General features: G+C 41.3%; 1 protein-coding gene across 1 annotated transcript in view; it reads right to left on the reverse strand.

The window, feature by feature from the left end:
• WDR81 (WD repeat domain 81) overlaps positions 1-20,171 on the reverse strand; it is a 95,046-nt gene that overhangs the window by 70,470 nt on the left and 4,405 nt on the right. Inside the window, exons 2-3 of the mRNA XM_073616624.1 lie at positions 6,401-9,944; positions 2,208-2,315 (exon numbers count right to left, since the gene is read on the reverse strand). Coding sequence (XP_073472725.1) covers positions 2,208-2,315; positions 6,401-9,893 — 3,601 coding nt within the window. The 5' untranslated portion in view covers positions 9,894-9,944. The remainder of the gene's footprint in view (positions 1-2,207; positions 2,316-6,400; positions 9,945-20,171) is intronic.

Here is a 20,171-nt window from a genome sequence, read left to right on the forward strand (position 1 = left end):
ACTAGCCCCTCACCTTACTGCTGTAAGGTTACAGCATAACTTGGGTCTGATGCTTCGGAGACCAAGGGGATCTTCAAACGGTCCCTCTTAGAGTGGACCCACCGGTAACTCTTTGAAATGGATACAGCCACCTCTCCAACACTCCTTAGAATGGGTACAGCCTCCTGTCAAATTGGTTCACTCAGGTTGGTATAAATGGAAGAAAATCCCAGATAGTATAATACCGTATGAACTGATATTTATTAAAATAGCATAGAGGTAATACTCTCAATTTTAAACGGCATTGGCCATTTTTATTTCACAGTGAAGGGAACCATCACCAATTTTCAACTTTGGATGCTTTCATCCATTCTCTTGTATTGATGTATTAGTCTCTTTGGGACTGTTATATATAGTTCGTTGGTTGACCAACCAAGTTTGGGGTGGTTCTTTGGACGTTTATTTTGTGCATTTATTATATCACCATTGTCATGTACCTATTCTAGGATTGTACAGGCACAGTTTTGCACTTTGCACTTTAGCCTTTATTATGTGTCACTGTTTTTGATGACCTGTTTCAGATTTATTTGCATATGCACTTTATCACAGATTATACTGTTTATTAGCATTTCATACCGATAGTTCATTATTTTATTTGCACTTTATTTTAGTTTATTCCCAGTAAGTGGAGCGCTTACAGCGCAGCATCACTATTACCCATGTTTGTGAGTAACAGCTAAAATGCATAAGGCTGACCATACATGAACTTATTTTGGATAGAGATAGAACTATTGCAAATCAAATAAGAGTACAAACTTAAAGCAGTTGTAAACCCCTCTTGGTAATTTTTACCTACAGGTAAGCCTATAATAAGCCTTACCTGTAGGTAAAATTAATATCTCTTAAACATTCACCATTTAGGAGATATTCACTCTGCATGCAGCAGTGACATCACTGACGCATGGCTCTGAAGGTCTGGCATACCTTGCCGGAACTTCAGAGCTTTGTGCCGGAGTAGTGAGGACAATGCCGCTCCAGCCAATCACGTAGCCGTAGCTCACAAACCCGGAAGAAAGACAGGGGGGACATGTTAGCCCTCTCAGCAGTGACTTTACAGCGCTAGAGGGCTTTGTTCCAAGATAAGCATTTCATAATGTGCTAGTATGCGATACATATCAGCACATTATAACATTGTCTTGCAGGTTTTTTTTTTCTGAACACCCGTGGTTTACAACCGCTTTAAAACAAGAAGTTCACCTGTCGTAATATGTTACACCCATATTCAGGGTGTAACATGTTGCGAACAGGCCAGGCCCCTCGCACCTTCCCAATCCCTGTGACAGCTAGCGGGGTTCTTCTCCCTCCCCGATAGCTGTCATCATTTTTTTTTTAAAACGTGGCCGAGGGGGGCTCCACACGCTCCACTGGCCGCTTCACTGATTGACAGGGCTCTGTGCATGAAAATCTACAAGGTCTGGCAGCCTTTGCAGCTATCAGCTTGTAGTTTTCAATGAACTGTGGTAGTTTATTCATGCATCCTGTCAGATTGTATCTGCTTACCCCTAGAGACCTGCATGGCACCAGCAATCTTTACAGGCTCCACAAATAAATAAAATGCCCTTTTTTTAATGCAAAAAAAAGAAAAAAAATATGCATTTCTTATTTTTTTTACCAAAAAGTGAACTTTTTCTTTAGTTCACCTGATCTGATACATGTCTGTTCTCCCGCCTCTATCCCAGCAGACACATCTTTAGGCTTAGGGTAAACCGCAACTGCCCAGGTTGGATTTTTCATGTCTGATCACCATTTCTCCCTCTCCAATACCCCTAGCCAAGAGAATACCACCTGAGTGCTCCCTCCAGTGTTTGGGCAATTGTAACATACAAGTTTGTAAAACAAAAGAATCCATATCAAACCTGAACAACCAGCTGTGTCTATAGAAAGCTGCAGTTTTGAGGCTAAAAAAAGGTTTGTGAACAGGGCAAGGGCATGCAAAAAGTTGTCACAGGACAGGCAAAACAAAATAAATTCTAGTTCTAATTACAGATCTAGTGGTCCAATTTTTTAACAAAACAATATATTCAAATTATTTAAATAAGGCAGTAGCTGGATTTTTGGAATAAATGTAGTAATCATACATGTGTGCACTGATTGGGATTTGCTTTGTCAAGTTATCAAGTTGAAGCATGCGAGACAGCAATTTCTTAAAAAGAGAGACAAACAATTACCAACATAACAGGACGTGAGTAATCGTAGCAGATTCCTGCCAATGCAGCGGGAGGTCACAGTTGGACCTAGCTTGGCTGAAAGCCACCTTACCATCTTACAAGCTGTATCTGCAAAACAAAAGTGCACCCAGATAAAACGTACAGTACACAGGAAACTATCCTGATAATGTTAAACTAATACAAAGTAACCAAGTTTGAAAAAGTTTTGTAGTAGACAGAGTTGAAGAAATTTAAAACAGGGGCGCTCAACCTTTTGAAGAACGAGGGCCACTTAAGCGATTTGGTAACCGGTCACAGGCCATAATGAACTATGAGGTTTTACTGCCCCCCAAATCACAAAACCTTACTGTTCTAAGCCCCTATAAGGCCGCTCCACACTGATATCTTGCAGTTTACCTGCACCGCAGTGCACCTGCAGGTTAGCCGTGCTTTCTGAGAGTGCCCCAAACCTGCAAAATATAATAGAAGTCTATGGCTCAGTGCAGCTAACCCGCAGGAAAGCCAGCCATACAGAGGAAGCATCAGTTTATGCAGCTCCTGCTGCCAGCGTCAGCTCACTGCACTTTGATGATCTGGGATGGTGGGTCGGCCAGCCCGGATTGCGATCAATAGGTTGCCGATCCCAGGCATGCGCATCCCTGATTTGAGGTTGCAGGCTACATCAGAGGGCTCAGTGGGCCACAGGTTGAACACCCCTGCAAATCTAAAATCCTACCTAATGCAAATATAAAAGGTATACTGTGTCAAAAAATATAAAATACTCAGTTTCCTAAATTCCAAATAAATGTACATTAAAAGGCAGGATGCACAGACATGGTTATTTGTTTTGTACTATCAAAACTCAAACTGTATACAGTTAAAAGACATGATCATCTAGTTGACCTCAATTTCAAAAGCAACTATACTGTATAGCAGTTTTTGAAAGAAAAACAGCAAGTATACAAATCTGATTATTTTTATTATAATACAGGATTTATATAGCGCCAACAGTTTGCGCAGCGCTTAACAAAATAAAGGCAAACATTACAGTTACATTACAATTTGGTACAAGAGGAATCAGAGGTCCCTGCTCATTAGAGCTTACAATCTAAAAAGGAAGGGTCAATTGATACAAAAGGTAATAGCTGTGGGGGATGAGCTGATGGAGGATGTAAAACAGTGTATTAATTAGAAGCAGGATTCTTTAAAGAGAAGGGTTTTCAGGGATTGTCTAAAGATGGATAGACTAGGGGACAGTCGGACAGATTAGGGTAGGGAGTTCCAAAGGATGGGAGAAGCTCTGGAGGCGAGCATGGTAGGAGGTGACAAGAGAGCTAGAAAGCAGGAGGTCTTGGGAGGACAGAAGAGAGTGGCTTGGTTGGTACTTTGGGAATAGGTTAGTGATGTAGCTGGGGGCAGAGTTATGGATGGCTTTGTAAATTATTGTTAGTATAGAGGAGACGATTCAGTTCTAATTAGTGAAGAACCATAAATGCCGATGGAACACAATAGTCTGATGCTGATTTTTTTTTATTCACGATAGGAAAGTCCACTACTATGAATAAAAAAGGAATAGAAGTAGAAAAGGTAGCATAAAATGGATCCAAGACTATTGAAAAAGTAAAAAAAAAAAAACTGACAGCTACATATTGATCAAAGAGTAGTTAAAGTAAATATAACATAACAACCACCAGCAGAAGTTATAGGTCATCATATAATAGATAAAGACACCATGTATTATACCTGCATATAAATCGAAAAAAAGAATGGTTTTAGGCAAGGATGAGCTCAGATGTATTCGCAACCCGCACGTGCAGAGCCCACCAGGAAGTCGGCACTGCACTACGCTAATCACAGGCAGTGACCTTTTTCCTGATTCACTGCTGCAGAGATCGGGAAATGTCTCACTGCCTGCGATTAGTGCAGTGCCGACTTCTTGGCGGGCTCTGCACGTGCGACTTGCAAACAAGGCATTCTAAGTTTTAAGTAGTTGGTGGTAATAAAAATGTTGAGTTTGCCCAGGGATCCCTTTACTTTCACACTGAAACCAAGTAATACTGTAAAGATAAGCATGGTCTCTCTGAACTGATCCCTTGGTAATTCTATAACAGGAAAGTTAAGCAATTTACCCTTTTTTTTTTTAATTGATAGGTTTGTTTAAAGGAGAAGTCCAGCCTGAGCTTGATTGGCTGGGCTACTCCTACGGGTCACAGGAGTGCAATTAGTTTTGCACTCCTGTGACCAATTTTCAGCAGTCAGCAGCTCTCCTCTCGGGGATCTAAGAACTTAACCATCGGCGATGTTCGATGGCTCTGTTCTCAGTGTAGAAACGCCGGGGGACAGATGCAGCATCGGTTCCATGTTGCATCTACCTAGGTAAGTATAAATGGGGGGGGGGACCCTTACTTCTCTTTTAATGCAGCATATAGGTTTTCTAAAAGCTTTATTTTGAACAAACATGATTTTAGACTTGTTAAAGTTGGGAATTGGGGTAGGAGCCATTTAGTTTGGATACTTTTTTTTTTTTTTGATTCCTAAGAGAAATCTGGGCAAGACCAAAATGGGTGGATTTTATTGAGGAACTGGGCATTACATTTTATGACAAGCAATGAGTGGGCTGTTGAAGGCCCAGTATGCTCGATGTACAACATGATCTTGAAATGGACCTCCCTCCAAGTCTAACCCACCACCACCATCCTCCTCCTTTCTCAAAACATATCCAGCCAATGGTAATATTCTTAAGCACCTGTAAAGGGGATTTATGACATGTGGTGTAGGCATAGGATCACCAAGTTTTTATTTATTGCTTTGAGATTTCAGTATATCGATCAAAAGTATTTTCCCTCTGGGTGGGTTTTTCCTAAAGCAAGGGCAATTGATTTAGTTAAAGTGGGAGTCCGGCGACCAATTTTTTTTTTTTTTTTTTTTTTTTTTTTTTTTAGGTCATTGAGACACTTGGCTAATCCCAAAATAATACTCATAGTTTGGGTGTAATATTTCAGTCTCTGTCTGTTATCGTACTGAAGAATAACTTTAAAAATGTGATGCTGGCTGTTTCCATCTTGCTTGTAGGCATGTGAAGCCCACAAGCATTGATTTCCTGGAGGCGGTGAATGCTGTTCATTCACAGCTTGTTCACAAGCATGATCATTGTTCCTGCACTGAATCTTGGGAAGCCTGACACTAAGCTCCCAGGAGACAGTGCGGCGCCAGGGAAATGCAATAAACACGCCTACTCCGATGGGAGGAGAGACAGGAAGTGCCACAATAAAAGTACAATATAAAAGGTAATTACAATGATAAAAAAAATTTTCGTGCGGCATTTGAACATTTATGCAATTAACTGAAGGGGGTAAGATTAAGTTAAAAAGTGGAACCCCGCTTTAACTCAATGAGGAAGGAAGGAAGGAAGGAAGGAAGGAAGGAAGGAAGGAAGGAAGGAAGGAAGGAAGGAAGGAAGGAAGGAAGGAAGGAAGGAAGGAAGGAAGGAAGGTGGCACTTCCAGGGGTAAAAAAAAAAAAAAAAGCTTCTTTATTGTATATCCATTAAAAATAAAGCATGACATACACACAATCCACGAATGATAAGTTAATTCATTTCACACTCCTGTGCTTATTCATTAGGTAATTAATGAATAAGCACAGGAGTGTGAAACGCCTTTACTGATCATTCAAGCATTGCGTATGTCATGCTTCATTTTTAATGGATATACAATAAATGTTTTTATCCTTGCCGCCACCTTCCTTTCTCTCTACATATCAAGTTGGCTGTGGATCAGGCAGCCACCCAGGCTTTTACAGAGGCACAGGATCTCGCAGGCTGCCTAAGAGCGGTGAGCACCCAGCATATTCTTTAATTGGCTTAGTTAACGCTAATTAAAAAAGGTAGAGTTAAAGTCTAAATGTGCCCTAAGAAAATGACATGTTTGCATTGCACAAGTAGATATGGTGCTCTGTTTAGATTTCCCCTCATTCCCTGTCCTTTTGACAACATGTCACAAGATAGGAAGTAAAAAATGAATTGGAATAAAGTGTGGGTAGGTGGAATTGGTAATTCATATACAGACATCTTGCTGCCAGAATTCCCAACAGATAACAGCAAGTCATTCAGTTTAATCTACTTCTAGCTTCCAGTTCTTATTTAACATGAATAATATATTATATAATAAAGTAAGCAGGTTTCTAGAATTACAAAATTATAAAGAATAGTCTTACCTATTAAAATCTTCTGTTCTTTTTCTTCTGTCTGATTATTTAAATCAGGTTCGTCCTCTTCCAGTTCTTGGTTTTCACTGGCTACAATTGTATCAGTTGAAGCTTCTGTGTTGACCAAGAGGGTTATTTCTGAAAGGCCAGGAGAAGAATCCCGCTCTTCCTCTTCTTCAGACTCCTCACTTTGTTTTAGGTCTTGACTACTATCTCCAGACTTCATGCTACCTTTTTCTCTAAGGGAGTCACTATCTGCCACTTTCTCATCTCCTAGGGAGACTTCACTTGCACTGCTTTTGTCACTTAACCTTCCAAGACTGAGAGACTCTGGTTCTTGCGTATGAAGGGCATCATTGACATATAGTCCCCCTTGAAAGTCCTCATTTTCTCCTAGGTAAACTTGATCATGAAAGCTAACCCCAGAAGTATAGTCTAAAAGTTCATGAGAAGAGCCACTATGGTCTACACCATTCTGGTGACCTTCACCGAATTCCCCAGCAACTGGGCTCTCCCCACCACTTTCCTCATCTTCAGCCGTTCCAGACAACAATTTTCCTTCATCACCTGAACTCTCTACCCCAACAAGTATTTGAAGCACATGATTAAGTAAATTGGAAAGAAATGCCTGCAAGCCCAGACGAACTATCAACTGGGCTACAAAGCAATCTGTGTACAGATAAAATCTTCCATGAATAAAAGAAGGGTTTTCATATGCACCAATGAGCGGCTTCAATAAATACTTGTTTGTGTTTTTTGGGCCCAAAGCTTTGGCCACAGGCTCAAAAAGATACCATGCTGCGTAAACAGCTGTACTTCCTTCAGTCATTAACGACAAGACAAATGGAAGAATTATTTCTAATCCTTCAGGGGTAATATCACAAAGAATTCCATCTATCTGCTGCCACAACTGGAACACAAGCTCGCGACCTTGGCTGTCATCTTCTGTTCTTCGTGACTGATAGGTCAAGATAAATTTATGCAAGTTAGGGAAGTATGTGGGGAAAGGAATGGTTGAGCAAAATGGACTCAGGAGCTGGGAGGGAGATGGTGGAGGAAGACCGTTAGAAATGTGAGGAAACTCAAACAGTTTGACCTGTGTCTCAATGTCCACATCGCTAAAAAGCTCTTCATCTGGAGCATGTAGCTGTAAAAAAGACTCCAGCATCTGTAGAAGAGGTGTAGGAATCTCTTTCATGTGATGTTTTCCAAGATTGCGAACTAAAATATATCGTTCCAGAAGTGGGGATTTAGGGGCCATAGTGTGAATTCTTGGGGCAAAAACTATTTCTGCCATCATAACACCCAAAGCTTGTATATCTCTCTGAAAAAGATCTAAAAGGCCCAGTGGATGCTTGTTGTTAGATTCTTTCACTGGAAGTATGGTGCTATGCAAACCTCGAACTAAAAAGTTGTCAAGTTTTTCCAGTTCTTCCAAAGCTTGTATAGGATTAAAACCTTCAGGCAAAGAGATCTTTCCACAGTTTTCTTCTGAGGCAATCTTGAATGGCCTGTTTGACCTAATAGGAGGAGATCTGCTTTCACCTGAGAAGTTACTGGAACTAGTAATTTGGTGGGAGGGTATACTGGCCTGATCAACAACCTTTCCTGAACTTCCTAGCACATCAAGAGCCTCAGTTCCTTGCTCTAGATCATCATCTGCTGTGCTCTCTTTATTGCTGGTCCAATGACTCTCACAAGCAGTGGCTTCCAGCACAAGATCATTGACAGTATGTTTGTTATTAGATGCAGTCATCTCAACAATGCTATGTCTCGATGTAACTACTGCAGGAGCTTCAAAAAGAGTATAACTAGGCCCAAGAAGACGCTTGGGATGGGGCTGATCAAACAACTGTACAACGCCATAACATGTCAAGTTAGCGTGATTATCCACCAGGTGAAGACAGACATTTTTTTCTTTCACTGCATTCTTCCCAGTCAGCTTGTACCCAAAAGTAAGGTCTATCCAGTGATGAAGATCTTGAGACACATCTCTGCTTTCTAAAAGTGCTCGGTGTACATTTATGAAGTCTTCATATGAACTGCACCAAGATGGAATGTCAAGATCTGGCATATCTGCATGAATGGATTTGAATATAGTAGGTTCTGAGAAAAATTCTGGAATGCACTCATCTGGAGTCCATGCCTGCATACGTTCCATGCTTGCTGGATATTCATTTGGTTCCCACTGAGAACGCACATGATTACAAAGAACAGCTTTTGGGGTTCTTCTAGCCTTATATACATAGTATGTAATATCTGAGAGAACATCAGAGATATGGTGAGGAACATGCAACTGATCTGAACTGCCACCACCTGCTACAAATGCCTGTTTTGTCATCTCATATGTGAATTCTAGTTGCTTGTCCCCTTTGTTTAAACGGAACTTGGATTTTTTCAGGTCTCTAAATTTGCCGTTTTTGGTAGTGAAATCAACAACCCAAGGTAAAACTGGATGGTAATTTGGATCTCCCTGTCTTCTGCCAGCAAGTTTATTTAGATACATAAGGTAGTCAAAATTGCTAACCCTTCCATGAATCCAGTCAATAACCATGTCTTTCAGCTCACCATTGCATGACACACATAGTGCACTTGATTTCACTTGATCTATGATATCTGATGAATCCTCCCTACAGCTGAATGAGCTATCAATTTGCCTTTCATAATCAATAAAATTAGGCCTTAGCTGACTGCAAAGTTTTTCATCAACAGCCACGTTACATAATGAAATGGATCCACTTGATAAGCCTGCTAAGTGACATGCCTTCATGGCCTGGAGAATATTATACAAAATAAAAAGTACTTTGGCATGACTGTTTGCGAGCTTAGCAGGGCTAAATGTGATAGCATCATATAAAGAATACTGCATATATGGCAAGATAATATACAACATGCCAGATGATTCCATCAAAGCTTCAGCTGGGACAATATTGGGGCAAGAAGGAGCCCCAACAAAACTGGCATTTTCTTTGGAAGGAGAAAGACTGGCAGATGCTTGATTTGCGACAATGAAAGGGCAACCATAGATTTTCTGGAGAGACAACTTTAGAGCATCCAAGGCCTGCATGCTTGGCACTTTAGGTACATTTTCATAGGGCTGCACATAACTCATTTGGGCTTTGTACCACATGTTCTTATAGTTTTGTTGGGCCACATTGTTCATAAAACTAAACAATGATTCACAGTCCCCATTCTGTCCTTGTAGGAAGCCATTGTTTAGAGCCAATGAGTAGGCCAGCCTACTTTTTCTCAGTCCATGAATCTCCACCCTTGTCCAGCCAGCAGGTAATTTCTGTACTGAACGCTGCAAAAATGTCTTAATTTCTACACTGCTAAATCCTTCTAGCTTGGGGCATTGCAGTGGAACAGTTTTGCGTTCTTTCATGTTGATAAGCCATTTTTGAGATACAAGAGCGATTACATGACTGCCAGCTTCAGATATAGCAAGTTGATTCTGATCAATGCCAAGGTCCTTCTCAACAGAGTCTATTAACCACTCCATATTTGGCAAAGGATAATTTGTTTTGTTTTGTCACATTTTAGTATTTTGATGCTGTAAAATTAAAAAGAGATAAAATACAACATTAGAAATGGGTAAATTTTCAATGGTTTTACTTTAGTCTTTATAAATAAAAAAAAAAAATTCTTTAGCACAAAATGTTTCTAGTGAGTATGGTCTCCCCCTACTGAAAGGGTTAAAACATCTGCTAGTTTTTTTGTTCTACGTGTCGCCTTGGGGAGATTTCCCTTCACCTGCTGTACCATCAACACAAGGAAGCAAGCAGAAATCTCTCTAAAAAGTGACAAAAATCACCTCTTTTGGAGTTTCCCCCACCTTTGAGTCCCAATAATGCTCACCAGGACAAATCGAGAGTGTTAAGACGGTTCCCTGCAGCACATATACAGCAACAGCCTCACAGGTGTGCTAACCCCTCACTACTCTATCCCACAACTAAAAAAAAAAAAAAAAAAATTGGCTTTAGATACACTTTAAGACAGGAAACTTACAGTGTATTTTGTTTTTTGAATACAGTAGGGAAAAGGTAAAGGGCAGGGGAGAATACACTTTCCTTCTAGTCCTAGAGTTTCAACAGGAAATCACTCCAAACTGAAGGGGATTCCCACGTTACAGTTGCCACTGTAACATTTGTCACTATTGAATGATTCACCCATGAATCTTGCTCTGTTGACAACTCACCTTACTTTTTTTGGTGACAATGGTCATCGAGGCAAATATAGGGCTGAATATCCCAGCCAGAATACAGAGAGAGAAGAAAAAAAAAAAAAAACACACACACCCCAACAACAACATCTACTTAGCAGGTGGTCTAACCCTTCCCCACCATCCAAATAAAAAAAAAAAAAAAAACCATACACTATCTGTAGTGAACAGCTTAACACTGAGTATAATATTAATAATAATATTTACCAACCACCTGACATCAGGCAGTTTAAAGCCTAAAGCTTGGTATACAACACTAGTTTTTTTTGTTTTTTTTTAACTCAGCGAGCTGAATGAAAAAAAAACCTGACAGCTCAGAAGGAGCCGCTGTACTAACAATCCAAGGTTCCCCTGTTGTGCTATTGTGTTCCGACAGGGGGACGACCCCCCCCCCCAGAACACTCCGGTCAACGCTCTCAGCCATTGCAGATTGAAAAGGAAAGGTCATTTTTGGGCCTCATGCACACTAGACGTTTTAAAAAAGCTAGTAGCATTAGCTGTAGAAAGCTGTAGGATGATAAACTCTTATCACCTTTAGAACTGTATCCCTCATAATATTTTTTTCTTTCACGTTTTATCATGGTGTTTTGATTTTTTTTTTTATTGTATATTGTTTTGAAGCGGATTGTTAATCATGTTGTAGTTATATTCTATATATAATCAGAGGTATTAGATTCCCAATTTGATTCTAGCAGAGTAATATATGTATTTTTTGAGGTAGCGCCAACCCTTTTTTTTTTTTTTACACACAGCCTTTTCCACTTGAGTGTTTATTCACTTTTAACCACTACAATATAGGGCTTTTTCACCCCCTTCCTGCTCTGGCCAATTTTCAGCGCTGTAACAATCTGAATGACAATTGAGCGGTCATACAACAAAAAATGTTTATCATTTTTCACCCAACAAATAGAGCTTTCTTTTGGTGGTATTTGATCACCTCTTATTTTTTGCGCTATAAACAAAAAAGAGCAACAAGTTTTGAAAAAAAAAAAAAAAAAAAAAAAAAAAAAATTCTCTTTTTGCTATAATACATATCCCATTTAAAAAAAAAAAAAAAAGAAAAAAAAAACTTTTTTTCCTTAGTTTAGGCTGATATGTAGTCTTCTACATATTTTTGCTAAAGAAAAAAATGCAATAAGCGTATATTGATTGGTTTGCGCAAAAGTTATAGCGCCTACAAAATAGGGGATAGATTTATGGCATTTATTTTTTTTTCAAATTTATAGTAATGGCGGCGATCCGCGATTTTTTATCATGACTTTGACATTGCGGAAGACATATCGGACAGTTTTGACACTATTTTAGGACCACATTTATAGTGATCAGTGCTATAAAAATGCACTGATTACTGTATAAATGTCACTGGCAGGGATGAAGGGGTAAATGGGGGGGGGGAGCATATTAAGAAAAAAAATAATATAGCATATACAATTGCGACGCAAGTCATATTGTAATTGAACGTTATTAAAAATTAGCTTTCCTTTTCAATCTGCAGCCGCTGTAATTTTCTGAAAATGCAATGAAATAGGGGTAACGCAGTGAAATTAGGTGTAAGGTTTTATCGCCTTGCAAGAAGTGAGCTTTCTTCCACTCGAACGCACACAGTTTACCTATTTTCACCACGGAAACATCATTTGCCATTCAAAGTATTCCTTAATCCAGGATTTTTTTTACTATGTGGAGCCCCTTGTTCTCTTTTTTGTACCAAACTTCATTCCTACCTGACGAGTGAAACCGGAAGTGTGGAGCAGCACTGAGACATGGATAAAGGCCACAGCTGGGTGTTAAGCCACAGGCTTATATCAACCCCCCCTATAACAAGGGGTCACCAGGAGCTGGTAAGCAGTCTCTACAGCCGTGGGGTGGATTCACAGTGTGTTTGGTGATGGAGGATGGATCATGTCACCATTAAGATCGTTTACTTCACATATCACTATTCTGGACAATCTGTGCATTTTCTTAGATCATTAAGATCGTTTAATTTCACACATCACTATTGTGTACAATTTTTGTATTTTGCACTCCTTTTAGATCATTAATATCATTGACTAAAAGTGTCTTTCAACTTATTATACCTCATGTGGATATTAAGGTTGTTTGCACATTTTTCATTCACCCATTGATTTATGATTTGTCATTTATTAAATGTGATTTTTACTATTTTGCAATTTTTTTTTTACTATTTTTAATGCAATATGGCTACCTGGAGGAGTTCTGTACACAGAATGTGTACAGAACTCCCCCCAGAAACATCATTTCCTGCTTGTGACCCGAGGGCACGGTCACGCTGTACGTGGCATGCGCCCACTAGCCCCGCCAAATAAAGGGGACGTACAGGTACGCCCATTTGCCCACCACTGCCATTGTGCCGACGTGTGTCGGCATGCATCGGTCGGCAAGTGGTTAAATGTTTTTTATCATTGTGTTATGGTGTAGTGGAGCACACAATGAGTTAAGAATGTGTAGGCAAACATAATAGAAGTATACACTGCGCTAAATTAAAAAAATATATGGTGCGGAGCAGCTACATACAAGGTGACAATAACCAAAGAATCATATAAAAGTAAAATGTAGCGCATAGATTGTGCAAAAAGTCTTCAATCAAGAAAACAACTGAAAAAAACAAATGTCCACAGATGGTAAACATAACAGTGGTAAAACTTATAAGTCTCTCAATAGAGGTGAGTAAAATCCTGTGCGTGAATAGAGAACAAATAACATGGAATGTCCCACTGAAAACAATACGTGGATGTGAGACGGCAGATGTTATAACACGGGTAATTCATCAGATCATCACCAGGCTGTATCTCACAACTGTATGCGACTTAATGAAGATGGTGTGTAAGAAACTCTTACCAGATACAATGGACTCCCTTGTCAGCGACAGGGAGTCACTCGAGCAGGTTGCCTCTCAGGGCCTGTAAACGGACATCACAGCTCTGCGAACCTTCTGGGTCAAACTCTGCGTGGATCTCCCGGGGCCGCCAGGTGGGTCCTCCCAAAGGATGGCCAAGGTGCGGATCAGAGGGAACGGTGCGTCACGTAAAAAAATGAAGTGAAGGCTGGTTGAATCTCTCAGTAGATATGTGGAGAAAAAATAAACAGGCTCCACATAGTGTAGATGAGCAAAGTGGGATTTTTTATTGCTAAAAAAGCCAGGTAACAATAAAATGTGATCACAGGGTATAAAAACAAAGATGGGCAACAAGGAGGATGCTGGAAGCGCCCGACGCGTTTCGATCAATGGATCGTCTACTGGGGTATCCTCCTTGTTGCCCATCTTTGTTTTTATACCCTGTGATCACATTTTATTGTTACCTGGCTTTTTTAGCAATAAAAAATCCCACTTTGCTCATCTACACTATGTGGAGCCTGTTTATTTTTTCTCCACATATCTACTGAGAGATTCAACCAGCCTTCACTTCATTTTTTTACGTGACGCACCGTTCCCTCTGATCCGCACCTTGGCCATCCTTTGGGAGGACCCACCTGGCGGCCCCGGGAGATCCACGCAGAGTTTGACCCCGAAGGTTCGCAGAGCTGTGATGTCCGTTTACAGGCCCTGAGAGGCAACCTGCTCGAGTGACTCCCTGTCGCTGACAAGGGAGTCCATTGTATCTGGTAAGAGTTTCTTACACACCATCTTCATTAAGTCGCATACAGTTGTGAGATACAGCCTGGTGATGATCTGATGAATTACCCGTGTTATAACATCTGCCGTCTCACATCCACGTATTGTTTTCAGTGGGACATTCCATGTTATTTGTTCTCTATTCACGCACAGGATTTTACTCACCTCTATTGAGAGACTTATAAGTTTTACCACTGTTATGTTTACCATCTGTGGACATTTGTTTTTTTCAGTTGTTTTCTTGATTGAAGACTTTTTGCACAATCTATGCGCTACATTTTACTTTTATAAGAATGTGTAGGCAGCTCTTAAATTGACTGTAAACAATCACCTTGTAAAACAGCCCATTCAGTTTAAAATTTCAACAAAAAGGCAAAATACTTATGCATAGATATAAAAAAAAAAAAAAAAAAAAAACCACACCCCACACACACACACACTACCTTTTTTCCCCCCTTTTTATGAGTGATCACATTCCCGCTGTTCTCAGCTGCATAAAAGCTGGGGGGGGGGGGGGGGGGGAAGCAGCAGCACACTGAGCTTTCCAGTGAATGGACATGCAGGGGAGGGGGGCGCGTCAGGACGAGTCTGATCATTGAAGGAAAGCAGGCTGAGTTCCCAGCACTGCTAGAGAGCTAACCATGATGAGATCTCCTACTTAGTGTGGTCAGTTTTTAATAGTAAAGCAGGGGGGGGGAGAAGCAGCAGCACACTGAGTACATAGTACAACAGGCATATATCAGGAATATGAAATGCTGGGGTAACAAACACTTTGTAAACTTCCTTGCTGGTCCCCATCAAATGACCTGAAAGGGCAGACCCAAAAACATGTCAAAGCAACCAGCATATTACCTCCACTTTCCAGTATGTTATGCTGTTGTGGCCATCTTAGGCTGGCCATACATTATACAATTTTCTTTTATAGTTTTCCTTTAGATTTACCAAAACCTCATAATATGAGGTAAAATCTAAACACTTTCAATTTGTGTGCAATCAGGCAGGCCCTTGTACTACATGGTTAAGGGTAAATCTAAAAGCAAATTGAATAAGAAAATTGTATGGCCAGCTTTAGTGGAGTCCTACACGGCTTTTCCCCCTAGTTCCTGTGATGTCACTTCCGTGTGCGGAGCCTGATCTCCAGGTGACTGAGTCAAGTCATTTCCAGGACTCCGGCGTACACTGGTATGTGTGTACAGCCTTCCATCCTTTTGTGGACACTAGAGCACAGTGTTGGCCGTGGCACAGGACTTAGATCTGAGTCAACTTCATGCTGCCATCTGTTTAGGCACCTGTCATGGCAGCACACTGCATGGAATGTAAGCCCTTTATCACCTATTATAATTAAAGTGACCTTTACTGGATTAGAATGATGTCTCTTTAATTGCCACCTATAGTTATTTAATGCATAGCTAGATCAACTACTTTCCATTATGGATAGTTTAGTGATGTATGCGCTCCTACATGGTTTATTATTGCAAATGCCTGAGGACCCACAATCCTGCAAACGAACCTGTCCAGCTTTGCATAGTCCCTGGATGCTCACTATCCACCTCTGGAGTGCCTTACTATTGGCAGAGTGCCCTGCTCCTTCCCAGGTGACGAGACCACTCCCCCAGTGACAATTTCCTGTGCCAAGAAAGTCCACGTGCAATCTACTCAGAGAGAACTGTGGACTGAGTGGGGTTCTGTCCAGGACAGAGTAAAATTTAATTTTTTTCTAGGCTGCATTGCACCTGAAACTCCCAATGAATGAGCATGTCACAACCGTGGCATTGTTCGACTGGACTCCCGCCGGAAGGCCCCACAACTGATTCAACTAATTAGAACCAGGTGAACCACCCATAGTTCCAGAACACCAATGGATAATAACATTCTTCAAAGATCTGGTCCCCTGAACTGACCAGTGACACAGAACTGCACCTCAGACCTGTAAAGCTGGCGTCTGATGCCAGAACATTCCATCCATCAGTCTAAGGACTTTAACATGTTGGGATATAGCAACATCAGCCACCCATGACTGAGTCCTCCTGCCCCAGGCTAATTGGAAATTCTATTGCAAAGTTCTGAAAAAGTACTGAGCAAAGAGAACCACTGTGAAAGAGGAGACTATTCTTTGCCAATCACCGCATACAGAAATTAATTGAGGGATATCTCAAAGCCTCACGTTATTCTAGAGGAAGGACACCTGCCCCTACTAGACTGTGTCCATGAACAGCTCAGGCACTCCAGATGATGAGTCGGCACCAAGACAAGTTCTAGAGATGGAGCATCAAGCCCACTTCCCAAGAGTGCGTACCATGACAGACAATTAAGCGATTACTTCCTGAGCGGAGTCCCCCAAGGTCGATACTGTCTTAACCTTCAAGAGACCCAGAATCTTTGTGAATACCCTGGGTGTCAGGGACAGGCTAATTGCAAGGGCCACAACTGAAAATGCCAGTTTTTTACTACAACGGCAAACACCACCAGAAAGGAGGGAAGAACAGGACATGTAGGCATGCATCCTTATTATACACTAATGTCAGAAAGCCTCCCGGTTGAAACAAAGCCCTTACTGTATGCACAAACTCCACACAAAACCTCAACTCCTGAAGAACTCAGACATATGAAGTCCAACCAACTTGTCCCCTTGGTGTGATCCCCTCCGAGTAGAAGGTGATCGAAGCTTGAACAGTAATAATTTTTTGCGCGGACTTATAGAAAATTTGAAGCATCAAATGTGAAGGGGAAAATCTCAGAATACGAAATTATAACCATGAACACCCATACAATGGACCCATTTGTCCGCTAATTCCCCGTCAAACTTCTGCCATGCCTGTAACTACCCCCACCCACCCAAACGATTGGAGGAGCCCCCTTATAGCTAAATAGACTAAGCAACCAACCCTGCCAACTTAAAGGGCCAGTACCGCTTATGGAAATTGCCCCGAAGGACAAAAACCTGCGAGAAAAGAAAAACCCAAAATAACTATCCTTGTGGATCGGGGAGAAAAAGTTGAAAAACAAGCAACCCTTGAGGTGCACGTTTCTTCCTCTTGTGGAGAGGCAAGTTTCCTAATAAAGAGGAAAACTTGCCTTACTCCACTCCTCTCTGGCAATGGAATGTGAGCTGCACTCCTACATCACATGCATTGCTAGACCAGCAATTGCCATTAATCCTGCACTGGACATGTCAGTGAGAGGGACAGCGACTGTCAAAAAAGAGACGCTTCAAGAAATCAGTTTTCACAATTGGAACTGGTGAAGAGGAAGAAAGCAAGACCAAGGGTTAAAGGCTAAGTTCACCTTTTTTTTTCTAAAGTCCAGCTTCCCTATGCACCAATATAGCATTCATGTACTTTTTTTTGCAAAAATATCAAAGCTTTCCATAAAACCTACAGACACGTACCTTACTGTCCTACATCAATGATTCCAAACGTATCTATTGCTTCTGTCTTACATTCTTACAGACTGTAGGTCATGACACAGGAAGGAGTTGACCAGCTGACCTCATTAGCACACACCTTGCATCACCCACCCATTCTCAGCTGCACGTTTTTTAAATGAAATGCAATCAGTGATCACCCTTCTCACTAAATACACAATCAGATTGCATAGTGTATGGCCATCTATATAAAAGTAGATAGAAGGGAGTGGACAGAAACATTCAGCTGTCAAACCCCATTCACATCTCTGCTTAGCGGGAACTCGCATTCCCACGTTTTTTTTTTTGCGAGGTGGGGAGGTGTTTTGGAGCATTTTCACTCATCATACATAGGGCAGCCCACCCACCTGAAAGGGCTGCCCTACACACAGCAATCGCCCCAAAGAAGGTTCAGAACTTTTTTTTTTAGAGCGGAGCTTGATGCATTTTTCATTGCGATTTTTGGTGCAGCACATTTCTGAAATGCAAGGAAACACACAGAAGTCAATGGAGCCTCATTGTTCTTGTGTTATCACACCAATTTCACTTTCAGGCCCCATTCACAACTAGCATAGTGGGAGCGAACGTTTTTGTGTCTCATTTTTCCTGTGACACGCATAGGGCAGCCTGCTGATTTAAATGGGCTGTGCTATATGTGGCTTATAGGACATGTTGTCGTTTTATGGGTTGCGTGTTTTTTTACTGTGCGTTTTGAAGCGTGTGTGATGAGTGAAAATGCTCCAAGACACCTCCCCACCTCGCAAGAAAAAAAATTTAAAAAAAAAACAACACGTGGGAATGCGAGTTCCCGCTATGCAGAGATGTGAACGGAACTTGACAGCTGAGTGTTTCTGTCCACTCCCGCCTATGTACTTGTATAAAGATGGCCATACACTATGCAATCTGATTGTGTATTTAGTGAGAAGGGTGATCACTGATTGATTGAATTTCATTTAAAAAACATGCAGCTGGGAATGGGTGGATGATGCAAGGTGTGTGCTAATGAGGACAGCTGGTCAACTCCTTCCTGTGTCATGACCTAAAGTCTGTAAGGACGTAAGACAGAAGCAATAGATATGTTTGGAATCATGGATGGGGGACAGTAAGGTACGTGTCTGTAGATTTTATGGAAAGCTTCGATATTTTTGCCAAAAAAGTACATGAATGCTATATTGCTGCATAGGGGAGCTGGAATTTAGAAAAAAAAAAAAAAAAAGAAGGGGTGAACTTAGCCTTTAAGTATTCTTCTCTACTGGTTCATCTCTCCCACTATATTTTTTCACCAGCTGAAGGAGACACAAATGTTATTTGATTTATGACAAACTTAAACTTTAAAATAAAGTACAGGGTCACTTTAAGCATGCGCAACATACATTTTTTAAATTTGCACTGATGTGCACTTTGTTCATTTCTGCCATTTGTTTTTGTTATAACTTGCTATAAAAGATAAAGGGCTTCCTTCATTATGCTTTAAAATCTTCATCATGCATTAAAGTAGAACTATAGACAAAAGTTATGTTTTTTGTTTTTGATAGAGTAAGAGAGGGTTTTAACCCATATCAGATTCTCCCCCCCCCCCCCCATCTGTGTCACATTTCAGAGATTTCCCCTCACTTTCTGTCCCCACAGCCAAACAGAAAGCGAGAGGAAATCCCTGTAAATTAAGGGACACCCCCCCCCCCAGGTCACCAAAACTAGTGTCCCCATTGGAAGATTCCCCCTCTATTACTATTCTCGGAATGACCCAAAATTTTGAATTTTCTTTTACTTTCAATGATAATGGTAAGCAGGACAAATAGAGAGGGTGAAGCTCCCTAGCAGGTGTACAGACTGCAATAAAAACGGACAAGGGTTCTAATCCCTCTCCACCCTATACAAACTAAAAAAAAAAAAAAAAAAAAAAAAAAAAGGAAGAAGGGGGAAGACGTTTTGCCTTTAGTTCTACTTAAAAGTACATTAAAGTGGCTCTAAAGTCAGAAGTTTTTTTTATGTTAATGCAGCAGCCCCCTCCCCCCCAAAACTTTCCTGAGCCCCATCTTGATCCAGCAATGTTGCACAAGAGGCTCAGCTGCCCATCACTCTCTCTCCTCATTGGCTACGGCTGCTGTAAAAGTCAGTGAGCCAAATGAGGAGAAAGAGGGGGCGGGGCCTCACCATGGCTCCATGTCTACATGGACGCAGAGCAGCAGCTCGGCTCTGGTGCCCCCATAGCAAGCTGCTTTCTGTGGGGGCACTCAGCAGGGAGGGAGGAGCAGCAGCAAAACCATTACACAGAGCAGGCAAGTATAACACTGTAGCCCCACTTCCGGGAGACGGCACCGTCCCTTGGAAGTTCAGCCCCCCCTTCATCTCTGGGCCAATTAGAAAGCGCAGAATGCTTCGCGCATGCACGGTAGGGAACTGTCTGTAAAGCCGAAAGGATTCACTGCCGGTTTCCCTTAGGTGAGATGGCAGCGGCAGCACCCAACAGCCAATCCAAAGATTGGCCAGGGCGCTGACATCGTGGATTCCCTGGACAGGTAAA

This window comes from Aquarana catesbeiana, linkage group LG02 (assembly GCF_042186555.1).
Source record: "Aquarana catesbeiana isolate 2022-GZ linkage group LG02, ASM4218655v1, whole genome shotgun sequence".
NCBI lineage: Eukaryota > Metazoa > Chordata > Amphibia > Anura > Ranidae > Aquarana > Aquarana catesbeiana.